This window comes from Apteryx mantelli, chromosome 14 (assembly GCF_036417845.1).
Source record: "Apteryx mantelli isolate bAptMan1 chromosome 14, bAptMan1.hap1, whole genome shotgun sequence".
NCBI lineage: Eukaryota > Metazoa > Chordata > Aves > Apterygiformes > Apterygidae > Apteryx > Apteryx mantelli.
Window position 1 is genome coordinate 6,380,519 of NC_089991.1, and position 12,305 is coordinate 6,392,823.

Sequence of the window (12,305 nt, forward strand, 5' to 3'; positions counted from 1 at the left end):
TGTTTGCGGGTGCAGCAGGATCAGGTACGGCCACGGCCGATGCCAGCGGGATCGAGACTTGTCCCTCCGGCACGGCTCTCGGGACGCGGCTGCTGGTGGAAATGCCGGAGCGGTGAGCAAGAGGAAAGGCTGTTGCAAGGCAGGTGGGGAATGGCATTAGCCCTCCCCAAAAAGGGGCTGAAAACACTCCTGCCTGCTTGCCTTTGCTGTGGTTGGTTGCCAGCTTGGAAAGGGAGGTGGATTGGCCCATGGTCACGGAGAGCAGCCGCGCCAGGGCTGGTGGCTCAACTGCGCGGTCGTTCGGAGCAGCGCGTTGGGTGTTTCAAGGTGGGGCCTAAAGAAAACGCAGGTGCTGCTTGTGGGCTGCATCACGGGCTTTACAAAATACCGATCCCCCCAGCGGAGCCCAGCAGCCCATGAGCTTTTTCAGCCTGCAAGTGAGATAGGTGTTCTTTTTTTTTAAAAAAAAAAAGTTTGAAAAAAACCCTGCTGCTTCCCTCCGCCTTGGGCGTCGTATTCTAGTCTAGTGCAAACTAACTTTTACAGACCCTTTCCAAACCAGCAGTCACCTGTAACAAATGTCATTGCATTGGGCTACCTGAACAGGGAGAGACTCTGCACCGCTAACGAATGTTGCTGCTGCGCAAGCGTGTTCCCCTCTCGGTTTCCAGGAGCCTGTGTCTCACTGTCCCTAACATTTAGAGGGGAAATAGTCCACCAGAATAGAGTTTCATTGGCTCTACTGGGCTGCTAAAGGCAAAGGAAGGCTGGATCCCTGCCCCCTGGGACTAGCAGGCACTTTTCTTCTGACCTTTGAGTTGATGACCCAATAATATCAGCTACGTAAAGACTTTCGGGAAACCCAAAAGCCAATAAATATAATCCTTGTCACAGCTGTAAATTAAAAACTATGCAAATTGTCCCACGACCTGCAACCCATGTTTTGTCTGGTCCGCGGTTTTAGCAGGGCACTTAAACATGTAACTGCGCTTTCCACATCGAAAATGCCGAGATGGGAAGTTACCTGGTTAAAGAACATGCTGAACTTCAAGCGCTGCCTGGTGCTAACTGAATACTCAGGGCACACGGGGATCTATCAACTCCTCAGGCAACAAAATTCAATTAGATGGCAGAGATTCAATTATGCTTTGAAAGGAACCTGGCTAGAAGCATGCAGCTATGGCAGGAAAATGTATGCAAAAGGATTTCATGGAAAGGCGCAATTATTTTATCACTAGGCCTTGTAAAGCAAAATTCGCTCATCAGTCCCAAGCCGAAGCCCAAATAACTGAACCTTTTAAGAAAACGCTATGTGAACGAGGATGGATTTGGGCAGACTGTAAGGGATGAGAGCCTCACGTAGGTTTAAATAAGTTTGATTAATTTCTGTGCAGTTATCGTCCAAGGTTTTGGTCCAGTGACTTCATAATATTTGGTCTTGGATCATGGCTGGTCTAACAGGAACATAGGACTTCTGCGGCAAGTACATCCCAATCCTAATTAATTAAGATAAAGTTTTAGAAATTGAACTGATCTTGAGTCTAAAGATGCTTGTTGCTCCTCCCCACTCCCGGCACCTCTGCACAATGTTACGTCCATGAAAAAAAGCAAAGGGACAAGTCAAACACTTTGCAAAAGAACACAGACATTTAAATTTAATAAATTATAAAATTAAAGATTCTAATTTGTATATACATTTTTAATATACACGAAATGGCTATTTATTGCAATTTCTGTTAAGGCATATGTAAGTGAATGGAAGTTGCATATAGATATTCAGATGAACATAGCTAATACTGTGCATTGTAGGTGAGTAAATAAGACATTAAATGCATTACATAATAAAATAAAACATAAAACCCTTTGAGTACTGGTAAAGCACCATTTATAGAATTCTCAAAATATCTGAAAGCATCTATGTAGATATTGTGAGACTCTAAATATTGAATGGATATGTTAATAGAAAAAGTGATGCATTCATAAGAGATTACAGAAATTTTTAAAAGACTGTGGCTGAAAAAAATGGAAGTAGATTGGAGTCAAAGGAAATAGAATTGGTTTGGGATCTTTTTTTTTTTTTGGTAAGGGGCTGACACCTGGATTTTAAGTGTAGACAAATAGAAAAATGATTATTTAGAAAGTTGTGTACTTGCATGGTTGGATGAGCATATATCAGAAAATGCATTGCTTAATAGGACTACATTGCTGTAGCTCTCAGATCAAGCAGTCTCTGCAGGAATATAACTCGATTTGCTTATAAATCTGCTTTCTTTAGCTTCTGAGGACTAAGTTAAATTTAAAAAAACACTCTCTGCTCATTATGTCTCTAAATGCAGTACCTGGGCAACAGCAAAATGGAAGAAGGCAAACTACGATGATGCTTTTGCCCAATTACAGCACTGTTGAAAAGAGGAAATGGTTGTCTAAAGTTCAACCGACCAATAAGTGACCAAAAAAACCTCCACAGCAGGAAAAGGACCAAAGCTCAGCTGAGAGCAAACCACCCCCTCCACTGCCTTGTGCTGCTTTTTGTGAATCAGTAGAGCTCTGCTCTGGGTTTTCAGCAGGGTGGCATGGTGCGACGCCTTAAGAACCTGCTATCTTGAGGAACTTCTCAAAAACATCTTCTGAGATACTAAAGCCATCTTGAAAAGTTTTCCTAGTATGAGGAGAGACTTTTTTTTCTTGTACAGGAGGACTGTACGGAGAAGGTAGCTGGTGGCTGTGCGCCGCAAGGAGATGGGCCACTTTGTGCCCACCAGCATCTCACTGTCTTCAGCAATCTAAGGTGAAGCTTCTCTTTCACATGAAATTCCAGTGTTCCCCAAATAACAGCTAGAAAAATATTCATTGAAATTAAAAATAGGCAGAAGTAAGTCAAATGAAATTCTCCAAAAGGTGAGACTGAAAAAGGAGCAAGTCCTTCCAAAGTTCGGATGCCACTTGGCCTTGAATCAGGCCGCTGATGACCACCGTATGGAGCCCAGCCCCAGACCAGCTTTCTGTGAGCCTGCTCCAGTGTCACATGCAGCACAAGTTTCCATCCCAATTGGCAAAATACTTTTGTTTTGTTTGACTGAGACCTGACTCACTCTGGAGAAAGAGCAAAGTGTCCCAGTTACAAACAGGTTTCTGAACATCGAACCAGCTTTGCAAGTTCAGCCAGCGGTGTCCATGCTGCGCGAGAGCTAACCCTTGTGGGTCACCCCTTGTGCTGGAGGCTCTGACATGCCCCGGGGGCCACAGTCCCTGTGCCCACCGCAGTCCTGGCCACTGCTTGAAATACCCAGAACAGAACTGCCGAATCCCTTTTAGAGATTGGGTGGCTACAGCAGAGCAAGTCTTTCACCATGGTGTTTGCAGAAAGGTCACTTGAAGTTGCACCAACTAAATTTCCTTCTCTGCTTGCTAACTTAGAAGTCCTTTGGGGAGAGCAGCCTATTTGTAAGGCAGTATTTGAACCGTGGGCATTTCTCACGTGGCATTTCTTCACATGCCCTCCTTGGCTAAGCCTATTCCAGATACCAAGGAAGAACAGAAGCTATTAGATGAGGTATCATGGACTTCTGAAGGTAGGAGAAGCGGTTCTCCATCAAGTCCCAGAAAGTAAAACAGGGCACCATCCAGGTGGCAAACTTCTACCAACTCCTGAGCCAAGACGGGATCAGAGTGAGAGAATAAAGATTTATCAAGGGGCCTACTGCAAAGAAGAGCCCACAGGGAGCCAGCGAAGGAACAAGGAGGAGTCGCGGAATATATCAGAAATAGGAAGGTAGGAGAGCTAAAGGGGTTAGTAGCCACCTGCATAATTCTGAGCCACAGCCCTTCTCTGTCCTTGGGTTTGGTCATTTTTTCCCCCTTAAGTTTATAACATGCTTAGATGTGCTTCTAGGCTACATAAAGTCTTGGGGTTGTGGTTTATTTTTACTGTCCTTAGACCTAAAAGCAGCATAATAACCTGAAGAGGAAGAGATGAGTTTTTACATTAATCACGTCTGTGCAAGGAAAATGTGGAAAGCAAGAAATACTCGCTATACCTATATGCTGTGAGCCCCGATACAGCTTGCTTGTCTCGTGCCTAGATTTTTATGTGCAGCAGCTGGGATGGTGTTGATTTAGACACTTCTTTCTTACCTATAAATAGCACCCTTTGGTGCTCATTACTACACTGCTCTGTTTTACACAGATGTGACCTGTCCCTGCACTGTCACCTAATCTGCCATGTCTGTAGGCAGCCGCAAATCCCTCAGCATGAGGCTGCCGCTCACTGCGGATCAGCGCTGGGCTCATCTGTGCACGGTGGTTCTGTAGCGGCAGGCACGCATGGAGCGGGGCTGGGGGCAAGCAAAGGCTCCTATACGGGCAACTAAACATAAGCACCTTTCGCCTGCGGGAAAATGCGGAGTGTCCCCCCCCAGTTTTACCCTGAGTCTGCTGTGCTCTTCTCTCTGCCACTGCCCTAACCCACCTGCTGCTCAAGGCTGCTATGCTGTGGGGCTTTAATTTTACTTTTTAAAACCAAAACACATTACTTTGCATTACAGCATCCTTCCAATAACTGTTAGAGCAGGTTAGTGTAGAATAGGGACAGGAGATCTTGCCAAGCCAGCTCAGAAGGCCTGGGAGTGCCCGTGCATCCCTGGTGCTTGCACCGTCTGCTGCTCTCACATCTGGTGACACATCTGCTGCAGACCAAGAGATCTCGGCCCAGGAGACGTTTCTTAGCACTCTTGATTTTTATCAGTCCTGTTACGCTGCCCATTCTTCGTGGTCTTCAACAAAACTCCCATCACTGTACTGTGTGAGCTGCTCCGAAACACTCATGCGAGGGTATTGCCGTGCTCCTCTGTGGGAAAGGCAAGTTGAGGCTATCACATCATCTCAACACGGTCCTTCTCTACTTTGGCTAGTATCATCTCCGTTAATTATTTCTGTTAAATCAGGCTTCCGTCCTTCAAAGACTTCTGGCCACGCAGCTCAGGCAGCGCGTTCGACACTTCAGTGCTGCAAAAACTGCTTTTCCGGCACGCTCCCTCCTTCTCTTTCCCAGCTGAATCAGCATGTTTTGAAGTGGGAACGGGGTAGCCCACCAAGCCATGATGTTTGCCAGCAGAAGCCAGGCCCCAGGCTGGCAGCGGGAAGCCGCACGTGGTTTGCTTTGCAAGACTTCAGGAGCTCTTCTGGGCCCTATAAGAGCTTACACGTTGCTGGAAATTTAGCACCTATCCAACAATCATGTGATGATACAGGCTTATAACTGGCTCTGCTTCAAACGAAGAACAGCTCAGGCTAACGAGAAGGCTGGAGAATGAGATGTGCTTACACTCAGACTGAAATAATTGAAGTAATTCTGGCACTAAATACTGGAAGGCAGGACCTTCCTGAAACTCCCAAACCTTGAACACAGGTCGATCCTGAAACAACAGAGCCAATCTGAAATTGTCTCCAGATCTCCAACCAGGAATGCAAAATTACCTATGAAAACCATGGTGACCCTGAGGGGAGACAGAGTACTCAAAGGGTTGTCGGCTTACACATCTTTACGTTCTAGCAGACCTGGTACTGTGAATAAATGTGTGTGTGTGTGTGTGTGTGTGTGTGTGTGTGTAGGTGCACAGTGAACAACTGCTCACTTTTGCACCGATAAAGCTGTCCTAAGGAAAGGCAGATAGTACGAAACAATTTCCTCCAAAATAACCTTGTACTATGGGAGAAAATAAAAGAGTTTTCTTCACAAAGCACCAAAGAAAAGGCAACAAGAATCCAGTCATTTTTAAGTTAAACAGCACGTGGGTAGAAAAAAAATCCAGACTAAAAAAAAAAAAGCACCAACCAACCAAGATCACTGAGGCTGTTGCATTACAGGAGCTTAAAGACTATCAAAAAATAAGGATACTTGTAAACAGAAAGACGAGGATGTTGTCAGTCCACGTTGGCTGGCTCTACCCTAACACTAAGTGTCTCGCACGTATTCGACTGTTTAGGAGAATGCTTTGAAATTGTTTATGGAAATACGCAAACTACTAGTTGTCGATTTTTAATTTACACATAAATATATGGCTACAGAATTTTCTATATATTTCCTTACGCAGAGCTGGTTAAGAAAGCTACGTAAGCCCATGCCTAGCCGTAGCCGCGCGAGCAGCTCTACTGAAGGCAGCCCCACGTAGCCTGGCATGTCCTTAAGCACCTTCCCGAACCAGGGCTGAGTTAGCGCCCGGGTCTGTGCAATGCACGGGAGCATCACAGGGGAGCTGACCACCCACTTGTCACTGTTAAGGGGATTTATTTCGTCTTGGGACCATCTTCCTCCATCCTAAATGGAACTCCCAGTACTATTCCCAAGCAGTTTTACACAGGCATGGAAGAATTAAAAGAGCCCATTAACGAGAAACCTGCTAACCTGGCCAAGGTATTACGGTTTGTTTGGATTCAGTGAAATGCTGTAATGATATTGCACTAATACTCTACCGTACCCTGTAAACCTAGCCATCAAAGTGTTTAGATTAGCACTTTTGAAACAATCTGTCATTCCCATTTAGAGTAGACTTTAGAATCTGGCATTTCTGCCATAGCACCACTTTGATTTTCCCCATTTTTTTTTCTCTATGACATGGGCAATACTCTGATGTTGGTACCATCTCTATAAGAGAAAAATGTTGTTTATGCCATATTTCCACTTTAGTTTATTTTTCTAAGAGTCTCTTTTTTCCTTTTCTCAGCAATCAGCTCCTGAATTCGTTGATTCCTTGTCCTTTCATAAGGTATCCTCCTCCGGGTAATGATGTTGTGCTGCGATACTTCATTATCCAGCCCGTCAATCTTATAGGGAACATCCACCGCATTAACTTCTGGGTGCTCCTCAGTTGCATTGGAAGGAGGCGCAGTTGTTTTGGAAACGAGAGGAGGACTGGTGGCAGCCTGCGTGGTGGAAACTCCCACGGGAGTGCTGACGGTTGTCAGGAGCTCCTCCTCAATGACATTATTCTTATTTACGTTAGAATCGGTTGCATTGTCTTCCTCTGTTAGGTTGTTGTACATATTACAGGACTTGCAACACAGCTTATTGTAACCAGGAATCGAACAGTAACGCGAGAGAACTTCCATGCGGCAAAACATTGACTTGTCTCCTTGACAAGGATCTTCTGCAAGAGAAAAAGGGAACAGATAAATAAAGAGCATCTTGACATTAATCAGAAAAAGAAACACAACTGAGGTTCTGGCAACGGGCAGAGGGTTTGATATATAAAGTGGTATGGAAAACTAGCAAATGAGCCTTCTAGAAGTAGAAGCAGGCTTAATATTAAACCTAAAGCTTGACTCACTTGAACAGATGCAAAACCTGATCTGAATTCTGCATATCGGCCCCATGTGCACTATAGACCTGAATAGCCTGATTTTTGGCTTTGCATTCTGCAAGTGCTACCCTGAAGACAGCGCAGTCATGATGACGTGCATCCCTGCCGTGGCCTGACATTCAAAACATGCTAATAGTGCTGTGTTGTTGCCAAATGCTACATTAAACTGCAGAAAGTCACCCAGGTTTATACTAATAAGCCTTGTCTTTTCCATTCTCTTTTTAATGCAGTCTAACAGTGACTAACCTCAATCAGGCTTTATTTATACATATAAACCCCCTGATCCTCAAGGAAGTCAAGACTTATCTCTATGTGGATTGTGCAACTCTCAGCATTTAACCCATTTCCCATTGGAGTGATTATTTTTTTCAGTCTCTAGCCTGAAAACGGTAGCATTGTGGGGGCATGCTTCTTGTTTGCGAGAAAAGTGGGGTATTTAGCATAAACCTTTTCTCCCCCTCCTCAAAGGGAGGTGGTATCCTTCATACGACAAACTCGAGTGGGACAGAGCCAAGGCAGTCCAGTAATGACTGGGAGCCTCAGTGCAAAGTCCTGGGTTTTGTGTCACTGAGTGAAAAACTGTAATAAAAGGGAAAGACTGATAATCCATAGGCTTGAATGGCCTTTATGACAACCTGTTTTGAATGCGTTACAATACAGGTATTATGCCAGATCCTGAGCTTGCTGAACTGCATGGGGTAAAATGTGGGGTAAGGTATGAAAAGGGAACTGGCCACATTGTTTTATTTTCTGAGAAACATTAAATGAAGTTTCATCAGAGATTACTCGAGCGCTTGTGATTTCTGCTTGGAGGAGGCAGAGGATCACATGAATAGGTGGTGGATGGATGCTAAAGGGTTGGTAGCCTCCTTGGAGGGAAAGCTGGAAAGCTACTTGTCCTCCAGCCTACATGCATGCTCTGTAGCTTCTGTCCCTCAAAACAGAAGTGATGGAGCCAGGAACTGGCAGGAAGTGCAGTGAAGAAAAAATCCCAACACGCAGCCTCCGCTGAAAGCAAGAGGGGTCAGAGGGCTGGAGAGGAGACAAGAGCACCGAGGAGAAAGGCAGAAGACTGACCGACACTTGGCACGATTAGTGACACAAAAAGAAATCACTTCTGCCCTCTTGCTGCCCTTACTAAGTCTCCACCTACTCATATGGTAAAAGAAAGACGCATAACTCCAATTGCTCGCCTTTCTTCAGAGCATACCTGCTTCCAGCACGGATGCTCAAGGCAAAGCGTTACTGGAGCTCACGTTTCGCCCTTCTGCTGGGAGCACTGACTTACGCTGTCAGCAACCTCGCAGCAATGTGGAGAACCAGAGCAGATTCAGCAATATTAAGTGTCACCTCCTCACTCATCCTCAATTAATATTATAGGGCATTATAGGTGTTTAATTGGCAAACATATCAGTCTAAAATAAACTAATAGTTATCGCTTTTGCTTTAAAATTCTAGCGTTGACTGATGGAGTTGAAAATACTTTTCTTGCATTCTATTTATGCCTTATGCATTTGATGCAGAAAAGCAAGACTCTGGTTCTTTTTTTCAAATGTGTCAATTCATTTTCATGGTTTTTAAATGCTAAAGTGAGATGCTGCCAGAAAAAAGACCAACTACTTCCTTAAAACCTAGGAACAGTAACTGGGTTTTGGGCAAGTTTTCAGACCAGCCTTTAAGAATCAGAAAGTGTAGGTATCTGCATGCACAACTCTACACAAAAGGACTGCACATCCCTATACAGCTGTATATATTCTTTACACACCATGTTATGGCCCCTTTGAACATTTTGCCTTGTGTTCCATTGCTTTAATGCAAGCCTCTCCAAACGGCTTGCAAAATTAAAGTCAAGGGGGATCGCATTTAAATGTAGTTTCAGCAAGGCAGATCTGCTCTTGGCTATGTAAGAATCACTAAAAGCACCTTTAGAAAAATGCCTTTTTTCTATCAAAAATATGCAAAATCAAGCCTAAAAATAAATGAGAATCAAACTGCATTATGTAATATGTTTAGTGACATCTGATAAGTTATATAAATAAATCTTCGACTTTGTAATTTCTGAACATCAGAATGAAATTTTTATCCTCTATGCAGACCAAAATATCCAGATTTGCTGAACTTTTATTTATTTTTACTTGCAGTATGCATGACAGACTGGAAGTATATCTTCAAAACATCAGTAAGAAAAAAATAAATCAGTTTCACAGTCACTTTGGTACACATTAGTCTCATAAAAAAATATTGAAAAGCAAACTGAATTGGCACATCTTTAATATTATGTTAAATACATACAAAACACTAATAAAATATCCCTGATAAACCAAAGTGCATATAGACATAGTGCACAATGCCCAGATACCTTATTGCACCATTCTCTATAGCCACCCATCTTTTGAAACATCACTAAACATTTGTCTATTTAAAGATAACAGTCATGAATATATTTATACAGTTAAACACCGATTATTTTACATAACAGTATTCAGTGCCAGATACGTGTCTTTGCTTTTTCACCTTGTCATGTAAATTGTTAACGTTTCAAGAAATTATCATATTAACAGCAAAATTTAAATATGTGATCACATGATAATGACAAGTTTGAAGTGCTACACTGTTGAAGATCCAAAGATTCAAAAATGCCACCTTTCTAAAGAATATGATCAATGCAATAAGGTAGTAATTTGCTCCAAGACTGCTGTTTAAAAATTGATATGCTTCTACGATTACTGAATGTCACAAACAGTTTTATGATTTGTGACCTCCAAATCTTCAACACAAACACGTAAGGTGAAGCAGCAATGCCAGTTAAAGGTCAGTAAGTCAGGTAACAATCTCGTCTTTATGAAGATATGGATATGCACTGTGCAAATTAACCTTGAATTAAATTTACTGCCTTCTAATAGCTATCATTCAAGTAAAAACACTCCATATGAAGATTAACTCAAGGTACCAGTGTACTGTTTATATTTAAAGCTGGATCTGATAAATTAATGCCATTTACATTTCAACATTAAGGCATTTTTCTAAAATTTTTCTTCTAAGCAAAAAAAGCAATAAAAATTGAGGTAATTCTGTCGTTGTTCACACTGTTATGTTTGCCAGTTGACACATCTATAGAGCACGCACACACGCGCACACACGCACACACACACACAACCATACCAGGCAAGTCAGACATGCCCATGGTGAAAAAAGACCAAAGATGCAATGAGTATAAATAGCTCTTGTTGAGCAGCTGGAGACATCGTAGTCAATGAAAATGTCATATTGCCTCAACCAAGTTAACAAAAACGCCACCACACAACCGTCAGCATGGACATGTCTGTTCTGCTTTGCTCTCGTTTCTATAGGAAAAGTACGCAAAACTGGCAAAAATTGTGTGAAGGGAAAAACGAATGCAGCTTTTCACAAGGAAAAATATTTCAAAACACCAACAGGAGTTTGGCAAGAGCGGACAGCGTAGTAGCAGCACTTAAAGTACCAACAGGAACGGAGCTCCTGGTGTCAGCGAGCCCTCCACAGCTTGCAAACACAAACATTAAGGTCAGCAATAAAAATGAGCAGCAAGGGTGAGCAAAGCAACAGCACCGCAAAGGAAAATGGAATGAATAAATTCTCTCATTCAACAGACTACCCTGTCAGGAAACTGAAACTAGAGAGTTATGAGATTTAGGGCCTTTAGATAAAGGAGAACTTTAGCACTACAAGGTGTCATTATTGTGATGTGATCACATTCACAATAAGTTCTCAGTTTTGCTATCAAACTGAACATCATGAACCAGTAAGAGCCTTTTTTCACCACCACCAAGCAACAAGCAAACTGATCCCAGCTCCCTCTCAGAGGACTGCAACATACTGTGGAGATCCAGCTTCACACATCCAACACTTCAAGACCTCCACCACCAGTGCTACACAAGCTCCAGAGAAGAAAGACACCGAGCACCAAGGCCGGTGTGAAAAAAAGATTCAGCCCAAGATTTAAACTTGGCAAAGTCAAGGGAATTTTCCGCATAGAGAGAGGAGAAGAGCAAAAGGCAAAGTCCACATTCGATGTGGCATGCATTTAAGGGCAAAGGCAGAGTTATAAATGGGTCTTTTACTTGAAGATATTTTCTGGATGGGGTAGTCTGGATCAGGTCTCGACAGCCATTGTATCATGTAGGTTTTCTTTGAAGGATCAGAAACGTTTCCTTGAATAGAGGGGAAAAAAAAGATATAACACAATATACATTAGCATTAAGCAGATGCCTGTTAGAAGAGGATAAACTAACAGAATGAGTGGCCTTAGATGCTAAAGGAGCCCTGGGAAGGATTATAACCCAGCTGTGTAGGAGGTCTGGGGGGAAAAGGGGGGCAGTATGCTACAATTTGTGTCCTATACTTGACAGCCAACACCAAGGGCTGCATGAAGGCCGGTTTTCCAGCAGTACTTCCCACAAGCAATGTTAAATATGTCCTGAGAAGCATCCAGCCTACGTTTAGTTGCACTGTTTCTTTTTAAACTTTTGTATTGGAGACCATAATTGACAGCTAGGTTCTAATTATTTAAGAATCAAAAGCCATACTGACAAATACATCAGGAATAAATGAATCACTTAACAACAGGAGTTTGTAAAATGATCTCATGAGTATCATTTGCAAACAGCAGAAAGGCTAAGAAGGACAAAGGCATTGGTGTCCCAGATTAAGTAGGAACAAACTTATTATAGCTTAAAGCATGGAGTTAAGTAACCCCTGAAGATAACTTGTGCTTGACAGAATGGAGGAGAAGACCAGGAATGTCACTGGGGGTGGCTGAAGCAAAGAGGTCACTTTGCCCACGATGCCCTTGACTAGCCACAACCCAGTTGCCTCCTCTTGCCAAGCCTGGCATTTCTCAGAGGCGCAAGGCTGGACTCGGGCAATGCCTCCCACCCGGGGACACTGTCATCAGCCTGCAGCAAGCGC

General features: G+C 43.2%; 1 protein-coding gene across 1 annotated transcript in view; it reads right to left on the reverse strand.

Moving 5' to 3' along the window:
• Nucleotides 1-1,625: 1,625 nt before the first annotated feature.
• ADAMTS2 (ADAM metallopeptidase with thrombospondin type 1 motif 2) overlaps nt 1,626-12,305 on the reverse strand; it is a 188,052-nt gene continuing 177,372 nt past the window's right edge. Inside the window, exons 21-22 of the mRNA XM_067304888.1 lie at nt 11,459-11,548; nt 1,626-7,145 (exon numbers count right to left, since the gene is read on the reverse strand). Of these exons, the coding sequence (XP_067160989.1) occupies nt 6,682-7,145; nt 11,459-11,548 (554 nt within the window). The 3' untranslated portion in view covers nt 1,626-6,681. The remainder of the gene's footprint in view (nt 7,146-11,458; nt 11,549-12,305) is intronic.